General features: G+C 35.5%; 1 protein-coding gene across 2 annotated transcripts in view; it reads right to left on the reverse strand.

Moving 5' to 3' along the window:
* Positions 1-23169, reverse strand: part of LOC148949368 (tetraspanin-33-like) — a 555122-nt gene that overhangs the window by 157538 nt on the left and 374415 nt on the right. Inside the window, exon 5 of one of the 2 annotated variants that reach the window (XM_089093399.1) lies at positions 16930-17073. The exons of the other annotated variant lie outside the window; for it this stretch is intronic. Within the exon in view, the coding sequence (XP_088949525.1) occupies positions 16930-17073 (144 nt within the window). The remainder of the gene's footprint in view (positions 1-16929; positions 17074-23169) is intronic. 2 annotated transcript variants of the gene reach the window in all.

Genomic DNA, 23169 nt, shown 5'->3' on the forward strand with positions numbered 1-23169 from the left:
CTTAAGCTCGGTCTGGGTTCCATGTTCTAGCCAAAACCGGATTGGGGCAGTTTCAGTCTTGGTAGATTATTTTATTTTAGTTAGTGTTTGGTTTACTGAAGTTCATTACTTTTTGCAAGAAAACTTATTTTGTGGACGACGTTTTTTATATTAATTATATAAAAAATAAACAAGTTTTTCAACTGAAAGTACGGAACAACATTATAACACAAAACGAACAGAAATTATTACGTATATGAGGGGGGTTGCTCCTTCTCAACATCTCTCTCTTTACGGTAAAATTTTTAAGTACTTAAAAAAAGCTTCTTATCGTCCTAATTAAATGAACCTTGGGTTTCAGGAGTCGTTCTTACAGATTTGGAACAAAATTCAGACTTTAGCGTAAAGAGCGAGGTGATGAGGAGGAGCAACCACCCTCATACACGTAATAAATTCTGTTCGTCTTAAGTTTTAATGTTGCTCCTTACTTTCAGTTACAAAAACTTATTATTTTTAATTAATTTATGATTGTTTTTATAAATAACGCCAGGAAACCTAGCTCCATCTCCGGGGAAAAATCTCTCCTCCCCTCGGATATATTCTCTAGACAATTTAATCCTGGTGAAAATTTAACTCAAACAATTGCCCTTAACATCTCCACGCGTAAAATTGTGTCGGCAAAGAGAAAGCAAGACACAAGAAGAATTTCATAAAGGAGTTATGACAAATAACCCCAGTGTAAAATTTCTCATGAAAAATTCGCTCTCTGGAAACTTCCCTCCCCGTGGAAAATACCCCGTAGAAACTCCCCCAATAAAAAATTCGTCCCCTTTAATGCGAAAAATGTATGCATACTTCCCAATAACAAATACTATATGTAAACAATGGGCAAATTTCAGAACTTAAAGACCTTTCCCCAGGGGTTGTGTGTGTTTGAGGGGGGGGGGGGCATGAGAACTCCAAAGGCATAGTTAATCGGCCGCTCAACTATTCTGAACAAAATGGCTATCTCAAAATTTTGATAGGACGATTTTGAGAAAAAGGGGCATGGGAGGGGGCCTAGTTGCCCTCTAATCTCTTTTGTCACTTAAATAGGGCACTAGAACTTTTAATTTCTGTTCGAATGAGCCCTCTCCCGATATTTTAGGACAAATAAACACACATCCGTGACGTCACTTCTGGCAAATAATACAGAATTCCACGTTTTTGCAGAGAGGATCTTAAGACCTCAACAGCAGGGTTCTCTGATACGCTGAATCTGATGGCGTAATTTTCATTTAAGATTATATGACTTTTGGGGGTTGTTTCCCCCTTTTTTTGAAAATAAGGCAAATATTCTCAGGCTGGGAGCGTTTGATGGGTAAGACTAAACTTAATGAAACGGATATATTTGAAATCAGCAACATAAGCTGATTCTTTTGATATATCTATTGGTATTAAAAATTTCGTTTTTTAGAGTTTCGGTTCTATTGAGCCGGGTCACTCCTTACTTAAAGTTCGTTACCACAAACTGTTTGATTTATTGTTTGTTTCTATTGTGTGCTAAATAAAGATCTTGAATCTTACTATTTGCGACTGTTACTACGTGCGACTGTGACTGTTACCACTTGTATCTACGACTTCGACTACTTCTGACTGCGACCTTGACTACCTGCGACTACAACCACTTGTGACTTCGACTGCGACTACTGAAACTGCTACTGTGATTACAACTGTGACTGTGACTACTACTGCAACTGTTACGGCTACTACTACTGCTGTTACTAATACTACTACTGCAATTACAACAGCTAATATTGAACGAAGTGCAAAGAGTTTAGGTGCACCCAGGTTGTCAAAACGGTATAGATGCAAAATCTCAGGAACGGAAAAGCATATAAAGTTCTAACTTTCAGGACACATTGTTTGGGGATGTTGAACTTCATCAAAAGACGCTATGTGCATCCACGGCTGTCGAAAGGGCTTACCTACAATATCACAGGAGCGTCTAGAGGTATTAAGTTGCAAATTTTAGGGTACTTTAAAAGGGATATTGAACTAAATAAAAACAAACTATGTGTATACTGGTTTTCAGAAGGGTGTATCTGAAATATCTCGGGAATGGCTAAGGGGATTAAGTTGATACTTTCAGGACAAATTGAGGAGATATTGAACTAAGTCTACTGATACTGCTACAACTAATACTACTACTGCAATTACAACCGCTAATATTGAACTAAATGAAAAGAGTTATAGAGTTAGATGAACAAAAGTCACTATATGCAGCCAGGTAGTCGAAAAGGTGTATCTACAATATCTCTGGCTAGGTTTATTTGCATAAAAAATCTGTTACTGGACGTAATGTATGTAAATAAAGCGCAAGAATTGTGAGGGCCATTGAGATTAGTTGGTATGTAATATTAACGCCTCTGATTCGATGGTTTTGAAAGCCTTCCAGTACAATAGTTGGCCGAAGTAAAAAAAAAAAAAATCCCCCGGGAAGTCCCCCCCCCCCGTGGAAAATCTACCAACATGTAAAATTGAGGAGCCCTAGAGAAAGTATGACCAGTAAAAACCATGAAGTAAAAAAAGAGTTTTGCAATAGCCCACCTATATTTCATATATAGGTAGAACATGTGGTGTTGAAAATGTGTCGGCAAAGAGAAAGCAAGACACAAGAAGAATTTCATAAAGGAGTTATGACAAATAACCCCAGTGTAAAATTTCTCATGAAAAATTCACCCTCTGGAAACTTCCCTCCCCGTGGAAAATACCCCGTAGAAACTCCCCCAATAAAAAATTCGTCCCCTTTAATGCGAAAAATGTATGCATACTTCCCAATAACAAATACTATATGTAAACAATGGGCAAATTTCAGAACTTAAAGACCTTTCCCCAGGGGTTGTGGGTGTGTGAGGGGGGGGGGGGGCCATGAGAACTCCAAAGGCATAGTTAATCGGCCGCTCAACTATTCTGAACAAAATTGCTATCTCAAAATTTTGATAGGACGATTTTGAGAAAAAGGGGCGTGGGAGGGGGCCTAGTTGCCCTCTAATCTCTTTTGTCACTTAAATAGGGCACTAGAACTTTTAATTTCTGTTCGAATGAGCCCTCTCCCGATATTTTAGGACAAATAAACACACATCCGTGACGTCACTTCTGGCAAATAATACAGAATTCCACGTTTTTGCAGAGAGGATCTTAAGACCTCAACAGCAGGGTTCTCTGATACGCTGAATCTGATGGCGTAATTTTCATTTAAGATTATATGACTTTTGGGGGTTGTTTCCCCCTTTTTTTGAAAATAAGGCAAATATTCTCAGGCTGGGAGCGTTTGATGGGTAAGACTAAACTTAATGAAACGGATATATTTGAAATCAGCAACATAAGCTGATTCTTTCGATATATCTATTGGTATTAAAAATTTCGTTTGTTAGAGTTTCGGTTCTATTGAGCCGGGTCACTCCTTACTTAAAGTTCGTTACCACAAACTGTTTGATTTATTGTTTGTTTCTATTGTGTGCTAAATAAAGATCTTGAATCTTACTATTTGCGACTGTTACTACGTGCGACTGTGACTGTTACCACTTGTATCTACGACTTCGACTACTTCTGACTGCGACCTTGACTACCTGCGACTGCAACCACTTGTGACTTCGACTGCGACTACTGAAACTGCTACTGTGATTACAACTGTGACTGTGACTACTACTGCAACTGTTACGGCTACTACTACTGCTGTTACTAATACTACTACTGCAATTACAACAGCTAATATTGAACTAAGTGCAAAGAGTTTAGGTGCACCCAGGTTGTCAAAACGGTATAGATGCAAAATCTCAGGAACGGAAAAGCATATAAAGTTCTAACTTTCAGGACACATTGTTTGGGGATATTGAACTTCATCAAAAGACGCTATGTGCATCCACGGCTGTCGAAAGGGCTTACCTACAATATCGCAGGAGCGTCTAGAGGTATTAAGTTGCAAATTTTAGGGTACTTTAAAAGGGATATTGAACTAAATAAAAACAAACTATGTGCATACTGGTTTTCAGAAGGGTGTATCTGAAATATCTCGGGAATGGCTAAGGGGATTAAGTTGATACTTTCAGGACAAATTGAGGAGATATTGAACTAAGTCTACTGATACTGCTACAACTAATACTACTACTGCAATTACAACCGCTAATATTGAACTAAATGAAAAGAGTTAGAGTTAGATGAACAAAAGTCACTATATGCAGCCAGGTAGTCGAAAAGGTGTATCTACAATATCTCTGGCTAGGTTTATTTGCATAAAAAATCTGTTACTGGACGTAATGTATGTAAATAAAGCGCAAGAATTGTGAGGGCCATTGAGATTAGTTGGTATGTAATATTAACGCCTCTGATTCGATGGTTTTGAAAGCCTTCCAGTACAATAGTTGGTCGAAGTAAAAAAAAAAAAAAATCCCCCGGGAAGTCCCCCCCCGTGGAAAATCTACCAACATGTAAAATTGAGGAGCCCTAGAGAAAGTATGACCAGTAAAAACCATGAAGTAAAAAAAGAGTTTTGCAATAGCCCACCTATATTTCATATATAGGCAGAACATGTGGTGTTGAAAATGTACTATAGTTTTGATTTTTACACTTTTATTTTCGTGTTTCTCCAAAATCTTTTCCTTGATCAATATGAAACTTACAGCCTTAAGTCCTCGGGCCAAGGGGACTAATGTACAAAAAGTTATTGAAAGGTTTAGTGTCTTTGAAATTGGTCCCTCCTTCAATAAAGGAGACCCTAAAAAGGAGCGAATTTTTTCGATTGGTCTGAAACTTATGTGAAATCTTGTGCTAAGAAGACGCCGATGCACAAAGAAAATACACGAACACATTGTTCCCCCCTCAAAATGCAGCCCGAAAAAGGGCCAGACAAGTGCCAAAGAACTGTTTCCACCCACTTCAAACATAAAGGGCTATCTTGGAACCTTGGAATAGGGCTAATTCAATTGGAAATTGAAAGTTCTAGTGCCCTTTTTAAAGACCGAAAGCTAATGGAGGACAATCAGCCTCCCCTCAGCTCCTTTTCTGCAATCCGCCCCTTCTCTAACACCTATGATATCGAATCAAGATTGGAGATATTTATTTTGTTCAAAAACTTCAAAATGACTAATAAGTCTGCTTTCGGGGTTGATATAATCCCCACGGCCTCAGTGTTAGCCTTTATCTTACCCTGCTATGATAAATTAACCCCCAGAAACACAAAAAAGGAATAAAATAAAAACGTGAAAATAAATACTATATGACACCAGAGGTCGGAAACACTTCTTTTGGCTCCGGGTCAAAATCAACCACAATGTAAATACTAAAGGGACGTATAGGTCGGTGATATTCTTTTTATTTTAAAACAGTCTTTCAATTAACAATAAGAAAATTTTGTATTAAGAAATAGTCTTACAAAACTAAACAAAATTCTGCAGGTCACCGTGCGGTGACCCACAGGTCAAAGGATGCCGACCCCTTTTCTACGCTAAATATTCTGCCTATATTTTGGAATATAGGTACAATATTTTCAAAAAAATCATTATTTTATTTGTCCTACTTTTTCAGTGGCTGCTCAATTTTATGTGTAAAAGGCTTTGGTACTTGAGCACTATATGGGCCTTTACAAGGAAACCAGGCACGAAAAACCCGTTTTAGACAGGTTAACCGGTATAGAGTAATACGATGATAGCGTGGTTTTCATTGCGTATACGATATTTAAACTGTTGTTTATGGGGCTTAGGGGGGGGGGCGTGAAGGTACCTAGGTTAGGTTACGTATTTAGTATTTGCTATGCTATACCCCCCACCCCGCCCCCCCCTAATGTGCAAATATATAGCACAAATTTTTTTATAAACAATTATATATTCATCCTATTTTATTTCATTAACATTAACCAAACTTGACTTTTTAGAAATGCCCATATAATGCCCAAGTACCAAGGATTTTACCACGGGAGGCAATTTTCCGGGGGATTTTTTCAAGGGGCCATTTTCCATGGGGAGAATTTTCTGAGTAGAATAAGCCTAGAACTAAACGAGGAATCTGGAGTGACAATATCGACTGTAGGCATGAAAAGAATAGTTAGCACAGATAGGCAGGAGGGTAGCTCAGTGTTAGATAAGATTTCCTGTATAGCCCCTTGACAACTTGGTATTTGACTGCAAGAAAGACACAACACCGTCAGAAGTACGTAACACTTGTTGGATACGAAATTAAAAGGGCTAGCAAATGCTGATATTGTATTGTTAACGAATCTCTCTTAAATAATTGATATTGATTACCTCTTTTGACTTCATATGTGGTGACCCAAGACGTCTAGAATATATTTAAAAAAGGGGGGTATGCCAGGAATATTAAACATACAAGGGAAAGTGTTTTGACCTCCGGTGTAAAAATGTTGTGACCTCCATTATAAGCTACATCTTGCACTAAAACATGGAATAAAAATTCCAATTATGCTGATAATGTTGAAAAGTGTAATCCTACGTTCGAAAAATCTGGCCTTATTTGACAAATTCAAAATAAAAAGGGTACTTGTGGAAAAGTGAAGCTAGGTTAATCCTAGTGAAAAATAACAAACTATGATGATAAAATAACACTTTAGAAACAAAATTATGGAAATCTAACCTACTTCAACCTAACGTAGCCTAACCTAACCCCCACGCCCACCCCTAATGTGCAAATATGTAGCCCAAATTATACTAGTTCAATGCATTGTATCATCCATCACTTATTTTTGTAGCTATGAACCCGGTTTTCTGAGATGTAAGCTAAGCGTAATTCTTGAATGTGTTTCTAATAATTGACAAGTACCATAAAAAGTCCAAATTCTGAAATGATTCTATACAGTTTAAGAACATCCAAAGAAAATTCGTTAAAAAAAAGTGACACAGCATGAAAAATTATGTATACAAAGATATGCCTCAGAATCGACATGAAAATAGTTTAGGAACACATTTCCGTCGTTTCAGTCATACCTATTTGATATTTTTGAACATAAACAATAACAAATTCAAAATCTTCTTGGCGATAAGGTATTTTGGCTTGAACCTATCTATACTTCATCAATAGCTCCTAATCATCTTTTTTATCATTTTCAAATTCCCTTTCAGAAAGCCAATTTACACATTCATGAGATTGAACTCGACGACAGACAGACACGAATAGAGAAAAAAACTTCGTCAACATTCTTATTGGATACTAGTTCCTGTCTCTGGATAGGATAATGGCCTATTCATATCCAAAAAAATTACTGAGCGGTTCACCGTAAAAAGGATTCTTTGTTCAAGCATTGAGTTGAACGTATGATGTATAGTCCCTTTTTAACTACTGATAGTGGGCTTATTTTAGGACTTGAATAAACTTTTCATTCAAAATGGCCATGGCCAGAGAGGGCACGATATTCAGTGCCAAAACAAGCCGCAGGGCCATTACATCAATTCAAAATAATGACAACTATAATGACTATTTTAACGAAAAAAAATACAAAGAAATACTTAGCCTTTAATACCCCTACAATTTGGAACTTGATCCATACTGACTCCGAACAATCATCCAAGCAACCATTTACTATCACCACACTTACTCACAGGCCCAAAGATATTGTCGCTTAAATTTTTGAACATTTCGGTCTCATACCTCAGATGGAAAATACTTTCATTTGTACATCCACACACTAAGCCGGAATGTGAATCCTCATTTTTCCAAAGCTTGCCAATATAGGACTATTTTCTTCCTTCAATAAGAAGTAAAAAAGAATACCTCACGTCAATAAACTACCATAATACCAAGGGCGGATCCAGAATTTTTTTCGGGGGGGGGGGTTATTAATTTTTGACTCAGTTTTCGACTACTTTTACGGATTTTTACCTAGGTTTTATTAATCTTCGACTTATTTTCGACTCGGTCAAAAATTTCGGGGAGGGGGGGGGGGTCAAACCGGGTAACCCCCCTGGATACGGCCTTGCATAATACATCCCTTTTTATGTAAACCATAACAAGCAAGTTATAGACAAAAAAAGTATTACAGATTAACCGATAAACTTTAAAGTAAAGGAAGGAAAAATGTAAATGAGCTCGTACAGTTATATTTAATGATTTTTTAAGGCAGTTGAGCAGAAGTGAGTAGTATTGTGTCAATATAAATAAGCGGGACCATAATTACTGTGAGCAGGCCCATCATTCCAGCGGGTACCCTGTCCCACCATACGACGGGTGCCCTGTCCCACCATACAAGCGGGCCGATATTAGAGTTGTTATTCCCTCTACGAGATCTATTATTTTTTCGGAAACATTTTTTCTCAACGAAAGAAATGCTGTTACTTCGAGCACCCACATAGGACATTATTTCAAGCGGACATTCTTATCTCACATTCTGCGATAAGCATTCCCATTCGGGCGCGGAGTACATGTCGTTCAACAATAGAAGTGACTTTGAAGTAACAGTATGTCTAATAAACAATCACAAAGTCAGAAACAGAAAAATACAAACACCCACTAAGACACACAGGCATAGTTAGAGAGACAAATAAAACATCTACACTCACACAGAGTCAGACACTGAAACATGCAAACACCCTCTCAGACACACAGACATAGTGAGAGAGACAAAAAAACACCTACAATCACTCACAGTGAGACATGGAAACATGCAAACACCCGATCAGACACACCGACATAGTTTTGGAGAGAAAGAGGAGAGAGAGAGAGAAAAAAAAACACTTACCATCACACAAGGTCAGACACGGAAACATGCAAACATCCACTCAGACACACAGGCAGAGTGTGAGAGAGAGAAAGAGAGAAGGGCGGGGGGCAATAAAATCAGACAGAGTCAGACACAGAAACACGCAAACCTGCTCAAACACACATGCATAGCAAGAGAGAAACAAAAACACCAACAATCACACAAAGTCAGACACTAAAACATGCAAACACCCGCTATGACAAACAGGCATAGTGAGAGAGACAAAAAACACCTACAATCACACAATGTCAGACATGGAAACACCCGCTCAGACACACATGCATAGTGAGAGAGAAAGAGGCAAAAACAACTACAGTCACAGAGAGCCAGACACGGAAACATGCAAACACCCGCTCAGACATACAGGTATAGTGAGAGAGACAAAAAACACTACAATCCCGTCGTCAGACATAGAAACATACAAACACCCACTCAGACACACAGACATAGTGAGAGAGAAAGAGAGACAAAAACACCTACAATCACACTTTTTTCTTTACTTGGCGTTAATTAAAAAACCGGAGATTTTTTTTGTTGCATCAATAATTCATGTAGCCTTTAAAAGAGCTTTATGGGGTTTGAGAGAATCAATGCCATGATTCCATATGGTTTTTTTTCTCTACTTGGTGCTCATTAAAAAACGAGGATTTAAAGTTATAAATGACACCAAAACTGATTTTTCACTTAGGTTACATTACGTTAACATAATGTAACCTTTGTGAAAAATCAGTTGTGGCGTCATCTGTAACTTAACAACCTTCGTTTTTTAATGAGCACCAAGTAAAGAGAAAAAAACATACATGGAATCATGGAATTGATTCTCTTATACCCCGTAAAGACCTTTAAAGGTCAAATAAATTATAGATTTAACAAAAAAACAAGTTTTTTTTAATGAACGTCAAGTAGAGAAAAAAGCCTGACCGAGTGTTTCCATGTTTCTGTGTCTGACTCTGTATGATTGTAGGTGTTTTTTTATCTCTCTCACCATGCCTGTCTGTGTGAGAGGGTGTTTCCACGTTTCCGTGTCTGTCTCAGTATGATTTTAGGTGTCTTTTGTCTCTCTCCCTAACTATGCCTGTGTGCCTGAGCGGGTGTTTGCATGTTTCCATGTATGACTATGTGATTGTAGGGCTCTCTCTCTCTCTCTCTCTCTCTCTCTCTCTCTCTCTCTCTCTCTCTCTCTCTCTCTCTCTCTCTCTCTTTCTATCTATCTATCTCTCTTTCTCTCACTATGCCTGTGTTTCTGAGCGGATGTTTGCATGTTTCCGTGTCTGACTCTGTATGATTGCGTGTGTTCTTGTCTCTTTCTCTCTCACTATACCTGTGTGTCTGAGCTGCTAGCAACATTCACCGATGCTTTGCTTTTCTTAGAATTGTCATTAATTTCCATGGTGATATTAATAAACATTCTAAAGTTTCGATTTGCTAGCGTACCCTAAAATTAATGGAGAGATAACAAAGTAATGTCTAAAATATTTTATTGAAATAATGGTGTTTAGAATATCATCAAAAAAATGAATGCTTTGAGTTTATTCTATAAAATACTTCATTATATTTTTCTTGACGTCACTTATTCCAGTTGTTGAGCCATACAGGAGTTTTGACATGAATTCAGTTATAACCATCACAAATTTCATTATTGGTATTATTGAGCTCGTTGACTGTATCTGTTGGCATGCCATTGATGATAGTAGTTATGTGTGTAGGTGCTATGTTTTTCATTAATTCATCTTTATAGCCCCGTTGTTAGGCATTCTGCCAATGCCATTTTTATTTTGCTTTCGTTTATTTTTGCATAGTTTGTAGTTTTGGCATACAGACATGATATACATTATTACACTAGTGCAGCAGTATGCCTTTCTTTTCTCCTTTGCTTTCGTTTGAAAGCTAATACCGGAAAGATTACGATAGGATCTATCAACGGGTAACGTGTTACTAGAACCATAGGCAAGAAGTTGGCCCTTGTCGTCAACTATTAGTTTAACACTTGCATTATCTTTGAGCACTAGCTTCTCTGGAAATGTCACTCTCGTATATCCACCATCAACACAGTTAATTTTATTAGATACTCCAAAGGAATTCAATCTCTCACTGTCATGACAATGCACGCATACATTTCCAATATGATCTCCATTAATATTTGTCTCATAGTTCAAATATTTATAATTGTCAGCATTCAACTCAACGATAACTTTATCATGTGCACACACTTTCTTGGAATATTTCATCTTAACTTTTTTCAGTATGATGTAAGTGTTTATCCTTCCAATGTTCAAAAAATACTGATTGAAACCATACAATAAACTAGGCGGTGACGGCCACATAGGAAAAATAAAAAAACTATGTTCACAGAAGATTACATGCCATTTTTAAGACATGAAAAAAAGGTTAGAAAAAATCAGCATAAAAAAGGGGGGTCAGAAAACCTGGGAGGGGAACCTGGAGGGGTGGGTAGGTTTGAACTGGAGCGGAAGGGTTGGGGCCTACGGGGGGGAGGGTATAAACCGGGGACTCGGGGCCCTAGAGGGGGACTTGGGGCCCTGGAGTGGGACACGGTGACCTGGATGAGAGGGCACGGGCTCAAACTCATGCGCAAGCCCGGTAATGGAAAACCGATTGGCATAGGGCCATTACATTACAATAATGATACCTGCCCTGTTGTAACCATAATAAATAATCGGCTCGATACCATTAGAGTGTAATGAGATCTTATCCAAATCTTTATTAGAAATCATATCAGTATTCGTTTATAAGACACAATATCACTTAAAACTCCCTTCAATTACGTAACAACCTACTTGTCAAACTGAAGTCAGATATATCATAAGTAATTATCAATAATCAATAATCGGGTCTATACCATTAGAGTTCAAAAACATCTCATCCGATGGTTTATTAGAATTCATATCAGAATTTCATTTATTAGACATAATGTTACTTCAAAGTCACTTTTGTTATCGAACGACATGCACTCCGCGCCTGGCCGAGAATCCTTAGCGCGGAACCAGAGATAAGAATGGCCGCTTGAAATGATGTCCCATGTGGGCGCTCAGAGTATTAGCATTTCTTTCGTTGAGAAAAAATGTTTCCGAAAAAATGATAGTTCTCGTAGAGGGACTAGCAAATCTAATATGGGCCCGCTTGTATGGTAGGACTGGGCATTCGTTGTATGGTGGGACAGGGCACCCACTGAAATGATAGGCGTGCTTAAAGCGATTTCCTATGGGCCCGCTCATTTAGATTAACACAATACTACTGACGTGTTAAACTCAATCATTCCCAGTGCCATCTTTGTTTCAGAATGGATCATCGGGCCAAAATACAGCAGAGTGCTTAAAAGTACCTAGAAACTGTTATTTTATACAGCTAATTAAATTAACAAAACAAATTTTTCAAAATAAAGCAAAGAGTGATATCTCAGAATGAAAAGAGATTATGCTGTATATGACGTAGACTCATTATTGGCCATTTTACAACATGGATGCACATAGTGTCTTTGGACTCAGTTCAACATCCCTCTCAATATCCCCTGAAAGTTTCATTCTTAGCTGTTTCTGAGATTTTGCAGATACGTCCGTTTAACACATAGTGCCTTTTAATTTAGTTCAGCATCTTCTGAAATTTTCCTGTGAGTTTTAACTTAACACGCAAAACCGTTGTGAGATGTTCCAGATATGCGATATAGACAACCTGGATGCATTTAAAGTCGTTTAATTTCATTCAATATCCTCCCAAAAATGTTCAGAAAAAATCAACTTAAAATCCTTAGCCGTTCTTGAGATATTGCAGATACTACCTTTCGACCACCTAAATGCGCTTAGTGCCTTTTGATTTACATCAGCCCCGCCCCCAAAATTCCCTCCGTATATAAACTTAATACCCTTGTTTGTTCCGGAGATATTGCAAATGCACAAATTTGACAATCTAGAAGAACTTATTGTCTTCGGATTTACTCGAGAAATTCCCTCAACATTCCCCGAAAGTTTAAACTTAGTAAACTTAACCGTTTCCGTAATTTTGAGCCTGTTTGTACCCGGATCAAGATTTTTTTTTTTTTTAATTCCTCCTCGGTGTGCCATCAAAGTTTCAACTTAATACCCATAAGCTTTTCTGGGGTATTGCAAATACGTCCTTTTGACATCCTTGATGATCATAGTCTCATATGATTTAGTTTGACATCACCTGAAAGTTTTTCCTTAATACCGCTAGCTGTTCCTGAAATATTTCAGATACGCCTTTTTGACAGACTGGACACATATATGTCTTTTAATTTGGTTTAACATTCCCCTCACCATTCCCTGTAAGATCCAGCTGCATACCCTTAACTATTCCTAAGGTATTGAAGATACAGAGAACCTTTATGCACACATTGTCTTTGGATTTAGTTCCCCATTCCCGTCAACATTCCTCAAAGTTTCTACTAAATACACTTGGTCCTTTCAGAGACTTTGCGCCATTTTAACAGCCTGAATGGTTTTGGTTCTTTGGTTTGTTTTACACACCCCTCAACAGCCCCTGAAAGTTTCAACTGAATACCATTAGCCTTTTCTAAAAAGTTGTGGATCCGGTCTTTTGACATATGGATACACTTATTGTCTTTTGGATTATTACACATTCCCTTCAATATACCCTGAAAGTTTCAAGTTAATACCCTGTCATTCCTAAAATATTGCAGATACGCCCGTTTGACAACCTACACGAACACAGTATCTTTTAAATTAGTTTAGCAACTCTTCAACATTCCCTGAAAGTTTCACCTTACATCCTCAGCCTTTTCGGTTACCAAGGATTATATATATTCCGCTTTCTCAATAATAAAACCTATATATAACCAGTGGGCATACAGCCCTTGCCCCAGAAATGCCCCAGGGGTCCTTTCGACAATTTCCTACAAAGATGCAATTTACAAATTCAGATAAGATGCCTTATCAGAAGGGTTGGGAGGGGGGCTGGTTCCCCTTCAATCACTTTTGGTTATTATGAAGGGCACTACAACTTTCAAATTCCAATCCAATCAGCCCATTGCAAAGTTTCTACAACAAACGGTCCCATACGAAGTGGTCTGGGAAAAGATAAATAAAATCAAACAGTTCGTGGTAACGAACTGTAAGTAAGGATCGACCCGGTTCAATGGTAACCAAAACTCTAAAAAACGGAATTTTTATGCCAAAAAATTTTTGGATTGGATTCTAAATATATAAATGGATTTTTATGCTGATTCCAAACATATAAGTATCAGTAAGTTTAGTCTTACCCACAATAGGTTACGAGCCTGATAAAATTTGCCTGATTTTCGAAAAAAGGGTGAAACACCCCCTAAAAGTCATAAAATCTTAATGAAAACCATACCATCAGATTCATCGTATACAATAATCCTACTGTAGAGTTTTCAAACTCCTATCTGCCGAAATGTGGGATTTGTACTTTTTGCCATAAGAAAGATCACGGACGCGTGTTTATTTGTTTGTTGTTTTTTTTTTCCAGGGGTGATCGTATCGACTCAGAGGTCCTAGAATAACAGGAGAGGGTTCATTTGAACAAAAATCAAAAGTTCTAGTGCCCTTTTTAAGTGCCCAAAAAAATTGGAGGGCAATTATGTCATCATCCGATCAAAATTTTGAGATAGCCATTTTGTTCAGCATAGTTGTAAAACCAAATAAATATAACTTTGGAGATTTCATGACCCCCCCCCCAGAACTCCTGGAAAAAGGTCTTTAAGTTACAAAATTTGCCCACTGTTTATGGGAAGTATGCATACATTTCTCGGATGAGGGGGGGAGGGGTTTTCTACACGTGGAATTTTTCTACATCAACAATTTGTCGTGGGGAGGGAATTTGTCAGGGAAAATTTTACACTGGTGAAATTTGCCAGAGTTCCTATACGAGGTTCTTCTTATCTCTTGCTATCTCTTTGTCATTCAATTTTACACTGGAGATGCTAAGGGTAAGTATTCGGGGTAAAGTTTCACCAGGATTGAATTGACTAGTGCAGTGGTTTTCAAACTTATTTATACACTGTATCTTTTTTTACCCACAAAACATTTTAGGTGCCCCTTCTATATATATATATATATATATATATATATATATATATATATATATATATATATATATATATATATATATATATATATATATATATATATATATATATATATATATATATATATATATATATATATATATATATATATATATATATATATATATATATATATATATATATATATATATATATATATATATATATATATATATATATATATATATATATATATATATATATATATATATATATATATATATATATATATATATATATATATATATATATATATATATATATATATATATATATGTATGTATGTATAGAAGGGGCACCTAAAATGTTTTATGGGTAAAAAAAGGTACAGTGTCTAAATAAGTTTGAGGACAGTGTCTAAATATATATATATATATATATATATATATATATATATATATATATATATATATATATATATATATATATATATATATATATATATATATATATATATATATATATATATATATATATATATATATATATATATATATATATATATATATATATATATATATATATATATATATATATATATATATATAACTAAAGTGGTTATTTTTAATAAAAGAAAAGAAAAAATAGAAAGTATATTTGTATTTGGAGGACAACAAATATAAGCAGTTGAAAAAATAAAGTATCTTGGCTTTATTTTCCAAAGCAATGGTAGAGGGAGCTCCCACATTAAAGAAGTGTTTAATAGGGGAAGAGCTGCAACATTTTTACTTTTCCGAAATAAAATTAGTGATATAAAGAATTTTTCTCTACATAAGAGGTTTTTTTTTATCTAAGATAATGCCAATTCTCCATTACGGGACAGAGATTTGAGGACATGAGAACGCTGCCAGGTTAGAAAGCGTTCAGCTAGGTTATTTCAAGAGACTGTACGGGCTGCATAGAATGACCCATACTCAGTTTCTTAAAGGAGACCTTTGACTGTTGTCTCTTAAAAGTTATAGAACGGTCCAAATGATTAAATTTTGGCTAAGGTTTGTATATTTACCCAGTGATAGGCTACTGAAGGCAGCATGTGATGAGTTACTTCAGTTGCAAAGGAAAAGAACTTGGGCTTTTAAAGTCAAGGAGGTACTGGATAAAACAGGTTTTTCTTTCGCTTGGAATGATGGCCTTGGACCAGCTAGTCAACAATTACAGTTGGACTAGGAAATCAAGCGGGTGCTGGAGAACCAGACGATACAGAAATAGGGTGAGGAGATTAAGAATTCAGAAACTTTAAGATATTATAAAGAGGTTAAGATAGTAGGCCTATATTGACAGGAATTGTATTTTTGTCAAATTTACCGGCTAGATACCTTACCTACTGGATGCAGCTACGATCTAATTGCCTTCCGATTCATTCGAGATTGAAGGTTTCTGAAAGGAGGAAAAGTGGGTTTGCTTCCCCTTTTTGCAAGAAGAGGAGGAGAATTTGAAGCATGGTCTGAGTCGTTGTCAAGGTCTTTTGGGGGTAAGGGAAAATTTATATGTGAATGATGGATTGCTGCATCCTGATGCCTTGAAGAGTTCGTTGCCACAGTTTATTTGTCTAGTAGGAAGATATCTTGATCAGTTTTTTTTTGCAAAAAGAAGAGAGTCGTTTTATTTGTTATTTATTATTTTGACGAGTGTTGTAATTCGTTAATCTAGTATGTTGTTTGTGTACATGGCCATATTTTGGCTTGAAATACATGTTATATTATCTTATCTTATACTTAATAAAAATATAGAACGAAACTGTAGCGTAAAGAACGAGGCGTTGAGGAGGGGACAGTCCCTTTCATATACGGAATAATTTCTGTTTGTTTTAAGTTTTAATGTCACTCCTGACTTTTAGTTTTTTTTTAACCTTTTTTTTAATAACACATTGAAGCCATTAATATGAATGCAACAAGTGAAAGAGCTGCTAAAAAGATTGGAAGGACTCGGTAGCAGAGGTGTCACTACAGAACATGAATCAAACGATGGATATGCTCACAAGTCAAAGAATAATCAACCTAATGAATAAGCTATAATCTTATCGAACATGAACACAAATTCATCCACTCACAGTAGAACGAATAAAAAAAAAGACGTTAGCTTGAAATACAACAAATAAAAGACGGGAGAGCTTTAAACTTACTTCTAAGTCAAGTCCGTTAGTTTTACAGCAAGAATAAGGCACAGCACATCGTTCAACACTTGGGTTAGATTCATTGCACATAAAATATTCGTTCTTAGACCAGTCGTGGTAACCATAACGTTCGGTCAGTCCACAACATCCAAACTGAAAAATTATTGAAACTAAAAAAATTTCTTTAGCATAATGTTTCTATAGTAACAGGAATAAATGAATTAACCCCTTCGGTCGTACGATAGATTAAGTGAAATGAAATGTTCATATCAAATAAAGAAGGGCTTTAAAACTTGAATCGTAAAGAAACTATCCTGCATATAAAGGGACTGCCAACTCTTTTTCAGCTCAAATGTTTGAAATGTTACAAGTATAAAAAAAAACTGTGGCACCTAAGAACATACTTTATTTGCTAAGTTATAATAAGCTTTCAGCAAACAAAAAGCTAAACTTTAACGTAAAAAGAAAGCAGTGAAGGAAGAGGAATCCAGACGCATTCGTAGGCAAACATTCGCTTCAAGCAAACATTATTCACTGTGCATCCTCTAATCCCAACTCGTCCAGTGTAAGAATGAATGAAAATGCAATCTTAAACTCAGATCTTCCATAAGAAGAGGGAAGCCGCAGACCTCTGAGCACATCATCTTAACCGCGTAGTCCAAAAAAAGGTTTACTAACGCATAGATTAGTCCAAGAATGTGTGTTATGCTCACGATCTATTGGTATCAGTAAAGAAAAAAAAATCTTATGGATCTATGAGCAAAAAGTCCAGGCCCCGCATTTATTTCATATGTTTATATTGGCCAACCTTAGGAACCTTTTCACGTTTCCGTGTGCATTTTCAATCCTTACGCAAAGTATTAACTAAGGATAAAACTCTCCAGCAACACAACTACAAACCCACACAGCTTACCATCCTAAAATAGTTTACCAACAGTTTGAATGAGAGCCATGAGACAAAACACAGTAAGTATCCTACATCTTCCATAGTTTCTTCCACTTTTAATCCGAGTTTGCAATATGGCAACCATGTATTTCAAAACTGTTTTTAATAGTCAGAGAAGTTAACATTTAACAGTTTTTGGGCTCACTAATTATATATATGAGACTGAAATTATAATTTGAGCATACTAAAATGAAACAAATTAGGTGCTGTTTATTACTTCGCCAATTCCTTGCACAGTATGTGTCAGAGGATTTAAGAGCTTTTTACCACAAATCTGAGAGTGATATTACAATATAAAATTATTTGACAAGAAATATAGTAAGTAGATATTTTATAAAATATAACTGACTTCCACCAACATTGGTGTTTCAGGGTTGATAAAGTCACTAATTCCAAATAAAAGTGAAGATTGATGAGGATCGCAGGGGGAAAACACAGTGTATAGCTATCACTCTGCTCAAAGCTCACTCGCATTCCCTTTAAGCACCGAGTCCGATCCTATCAAACTCTCCAAATGTTATACTGTTTAAAACTTTTCAACATGGAGTAGCCTCAGGTCCAATTTTCAAAAAATACTACCAAACGTTCTCTGGCTCACTCAGCAGTAAGTAGTCAGGAAAAGTTCTGGGTTAGAGATTTTGCTTTTTTTGGTTCCCTGGCTTATTCAGCAGTGAGAATGCAGGAGGAGACCAGGCGTGTGGAAAAGTTCTGGGTTAGAGATTTTTGGGTTAAAACATCCTGGTCTTTTAAGAAATGAAATAAAAAAAACAAGTTTTTTCAACTGAAATTAAGGAGCAACATTAACACTTAAAAGGAACAGAAATAATTCCATGTTTGAGGGTGGCTGTCCACTCCCCAACCCTTGCTCTTTACGTTAAACTTTTTTAGTATGTTAAAAAGATTTTTATTCCAATTCCATGGTCCTTGTGTTGACCGAATAATTTCTGTTCGTTTTAAATTTTAGTGTTGTTCTTTGCTTCAGTTGAAAACATTTTTTTACTGATTTCTTGATCGTTTATAGAATCATGCCAGGAATCTCCTCCTCCTCTATGGACAATTTCCCCCAGCGAATCACCTAACGAAAACTTCAACCCAGGAAAAATCCCCTCACATAATTTTTATCGGTGGATCACCCCCCCCCCCCAGAAAATTTGCTAAGAAAACATGGCAAATAAAATGGAGGCTACTCTTTGAGGCATATTCCCCCGCTACCTAAACAATGACCCACCACTTCTCCTTCACAACAGGTGAAAGGCACTTACATATTACCGTGTAAATTCTATGAAATATGAAGCAAATCAGTTTACTTAAATAAAGCTTTATAGTAATATCGAATTGTAAGAAGTAATTTTTCTGACACAAGAAGGAAGGTTTCACCCGCAGCATCCTTATTCAGGCCTTTTCTAAACGAAGAGAGATGAGAAGGCCATTAGCTCAATACGATCACCTCTTGGAAAACAAAACTACAATAAACACGAATCCGTGATCCTTCTTCAGGGGAACAAAAAAAGCAGAATACAACTAACAAAATTTCTTTTTTTAGAGTTTCGCTTACTATAGGGTTAACTCACTCCGTACTTACACTTAAGATAAAACCTGATTTATTACTGAAAACGGTTATCACAAGCCCCAACGGGCACAATTCACACTTTAGCGTCAATAAAACAAAGAAGAACCGAAAACAAACAACAAAAATAAAAATTATAAAATGGTCAATGTCAAATAAGTAAAATGTCAAAAACAATTAAAACTCAAAAATTAAAAGGTCAAGGCCGAATCAGCAAAAAGTCAAAACGAACAAAAATTCGTAAAATTAAAAAGGGAATAAAATAGCCAAAACAATAACAATTTATTTCTGCAACCAATAATAAAAAGCTCGAAATTTACAAATTGAACATTGAAAATATAAGGTGAAATGCGAGATAAGGGGGGGGGGGGGTGAGGAGATTCACTGACTAAATATGTCAACTATGTAAGGGATGAAAGTATTTCAATATCTTTCAGTGGAAACTTTTATTGGGGCAAGGAGGGGGATTTTTGTTGAAGCAGAAGGCGGTAGGCAGGGTCGCAGGGGAGAATATTGACTAGGAAAAAGGGTAGTTGTCCGAGGGTTGTAAAGGGTACTGTTAGGGAAACGCAAGAAAAATTTTCCTCTCCTTTCCTTAAAGTTAACTAGATTGGCTCTCCGAAGAGGGGAGATATAAGACACTTTACCCTCATTATAGATAATTCTTAGGCACCTTTTTTGGACTGCCTCTATTCTGCCTCTATTTTTTTTAATTTGATCGTAAGAAAGTAGTAAAGGGATTGAAATTGCTTATCAATTGAGGTAAATCTTAGGGGTTGGTAAGTCTTATGCAACGTGACATAAATGTTAGAATAACGTCATGTGTATCAGTCTATGGAAACGATTAGCGATGATAAGAAGATCTTGCGAATTGACTTAGCTATACTTCTTGGCTGTGTTTTCTATAATGCACAAGTGCCAACTGAGGAGTGTGGGCGATATAAAATATTCTTTAGCATTGGAGTATGCTAAAAAGTTGAAACTAATAGAGTCGTAGGCGCCAAGAAAAGAGGCGATGTTGTCACTGGGACTAGCTTTACATTTTGGCTGTGTTCTGTATAATACACAAGTACCAATTGAGGAGTTTCGGCAATAAAAAATATTCTTTAGCATTGGAATATGCTAAAAAGTTGAAATTAATAAAGTCAAAGTTGCCAAAGAAAATATCTTGGGACTTGACCTAGGTTTCACTTCTTGACAGTCGTCGCTATAATACAAATGTACATAGTGAGGGAAGTGGGCAATGTAAAATATCCTTTAGGAATGGAGTATGCTAAAAAGTTGAAACTAATAAAGTTGTAGATGCCAAGAAAAGAATTTTGATATAGAAAATCAGAACAATCCTTAGAAATCAACTAGTGAGATGATTATGGATTTGAACAATCAAGGACAGTAGCCACAAATAACCCTAACCATCAAGGACCTCAACCTTTAGGGGGCCCCCTTTCCCCAACCTCCAAGGGGTCCCCTCCCCAAACTTTTTGGCCCCTCCCTCCATTTTTTATGCTTTTTTTTGTTTTTTGTTTTATTTTTTTAACATAGAAACTTTTTTCAACTTTTTTTTACATGTCTTAGAAGGACATGAAATATGCTTAAAACAAAAAAAAATCCCATTTAGTATTTTGAAAATACAAAATGAGAATGATATAGATATATTAGTCGTGACTTTTGCTGTTAGAGAAGTAATGTTTGTAGTGACACTTTTCTTTTTTTTCTGACTTGGAATATTTGGACTTGGAAAATTATTCAACTCTTTTTTTATTATTTTTATTTATGCGGATGTTTTAAGGGTACTCTATGGCTGCTCATCGACACTATGTGGCTGTACCATTTGAGAATTAGAGTTACATCAATCAACAACATAGCAGATTTTAACATGGATCAATGTTTTGAGTTAGAAATATCTTTTTATTGTGACTGTACGATTTGTAATGGCCACTATCCTGACTTCAGTAAATCATATGAGAGTAATGCAGTAGATTTAGAAATCATGGAAAATGAAATAGTAGAGGACAATCTGGAAGAAATGAGAAGACGAATCTTTGATGAAATGGAGAAAAAAGGGCAGGCTCATCAGTTCTGCAGTGGAAGAGAAGGACCAATATCACAAGAAATAATACAAACAAAGGACACCCTCCCCATTTCAAGGAAGATCAGGAGCACAAGGAAGGTCTCGCAAAAGGAGGTTCGATATGGCAGAAAAGGAAGACTGAAAGAAGAGACATAGAGAAGATAGATATCTCTACAGGGAGACTATCAAGAGAGAACACGATGAATTATTTTTTGGAACAGATTCAAAACGTCCAAAGTTGTTCAATAATATTGATAATGTATAATAATTTATGTAACATATCTTTTCGCTAATATTCTACATATCATTACCTCAATAAAAATATTTTATGCATTACTTTGTTATATCTCCATTATTTTTAGGGTACTCTAGCACGTCAAACGCTTGGAATGTTTATTTAAAAGTCGGATATGTCAGAAATGGAATTTTCAGATACTACTAGCAGACTCACTGGGGATATATTAGCAACTAAGATAGGTTAACAGAGCTTTAACCAAAAGTATGAGGGATGAATATAATTGGAGTTTTAGTTTAGAGTTTTAATTTAGATTATTAGTTTACCTTATTAGTTTAGAGTTTTAGTTAGAGTTTTATTATAGTTTCAGTTTAGAGTTTTAGTTTAGAGTTAGAGTTTTAGAATTTTAGCTTTAGAGTTTTAGTTTAGAGTATTAGTTTAGAGTTTAAATTTAGAGTTTTAGCTTAGAGTTTTAGTTTAAATTTTTAGCTTAGAGTTTTAGTTTTCAGTTTTAATTTAGAGTTTAATTTAGAATTTTAGTTTAGAGTTTTAGTTTGGTTTTAATATAGTCTTAGTTAAAGTTTTAGTTTAGTTTTAGTTAAGAGTTTTAGTTTAATTTTAATTAAGAATTTTAGTTTAGAGTATTAGTTTAGAGTTTTAACTTAGAGTTTTTAGTTTAAAAGTTTAGGTTAGAGTTTTAATTTAGAGTTTTAGTTTAGAATTTTGATTTAGAGTTTTAGTTTAGAATCTTAGCGTAGTTTTACTTTAGGATATTAGTTTAGAGATTTGGTTTAGAGTTTTAGTTTAGTTTAGTTTTAGTATAACGTTTTTAACTTACAGTTTTAGTTTAGTTTTAGTTTAGAGTGTTAGTTTAACGTTCTAGTTTAGAGTTTTAGTTTAGTTTAGTTTTAGTTTACTGTTTTAGTTAGAGTTTTAGTTTAGTTTTGGTTAAGAGTTTTAGTTAAGAGTTTTAGTTAGAGTTGTAGTTTAGTTTTAGTCAAGAATTTTAGTTTATAGTTTTAATTTAGAGGTCTAGTTTAGAGTTTTAGTTTAGTTTAGTTTTAGTTTAGAATTTTAGCTAGAGTTTTATTTTAGTTTTAGTTTAGATTTTTAGTTTAGTTTAGTAGTTAGAATTTTAGTTTAGTTTTAGTTTAGACTCTTAGTTATAGTTTTAGTTTAGTTTTAATTTTGAATTTCAATTTAGATTGTTAGTCTAAATTAGTTTTAGTTTAGTTTTAGTTCAGAATTTTAGTTTAGATTTTAGTTTAAATTTTAGTTTAGATTTTCAGTTTAGAATTTTAGTTTAGAATTTTACTTTCGAACTTTAGTTCACTGTTTTAGTTAGAGTTATAGTTTAGTTTATTTTTAGTTAAGAGTTTTAGTTACAGTTGTACTTTAGTTTTAGTTAAGAGTTTTAGTTTAGAGTTTTA

The sequence above is a fragment of the Artemia sp. Qi Xiang Cuo genome, chromosome 8 (genome assembly GCF_049724085.1).
Source record: "Artemia sp. Qi Xiang Cuo chromosome 8, ASM4972408v1, whole genome shotgun sequence".
Classification (NCBI taxonomy): domain Eukaryota; kingdom Metazoa; phylum Arthropoda; class Branchiopoda; order Anostraca; family Artemiidae; genus Artemia; species Artemia sp. Qi Xiang Cuo.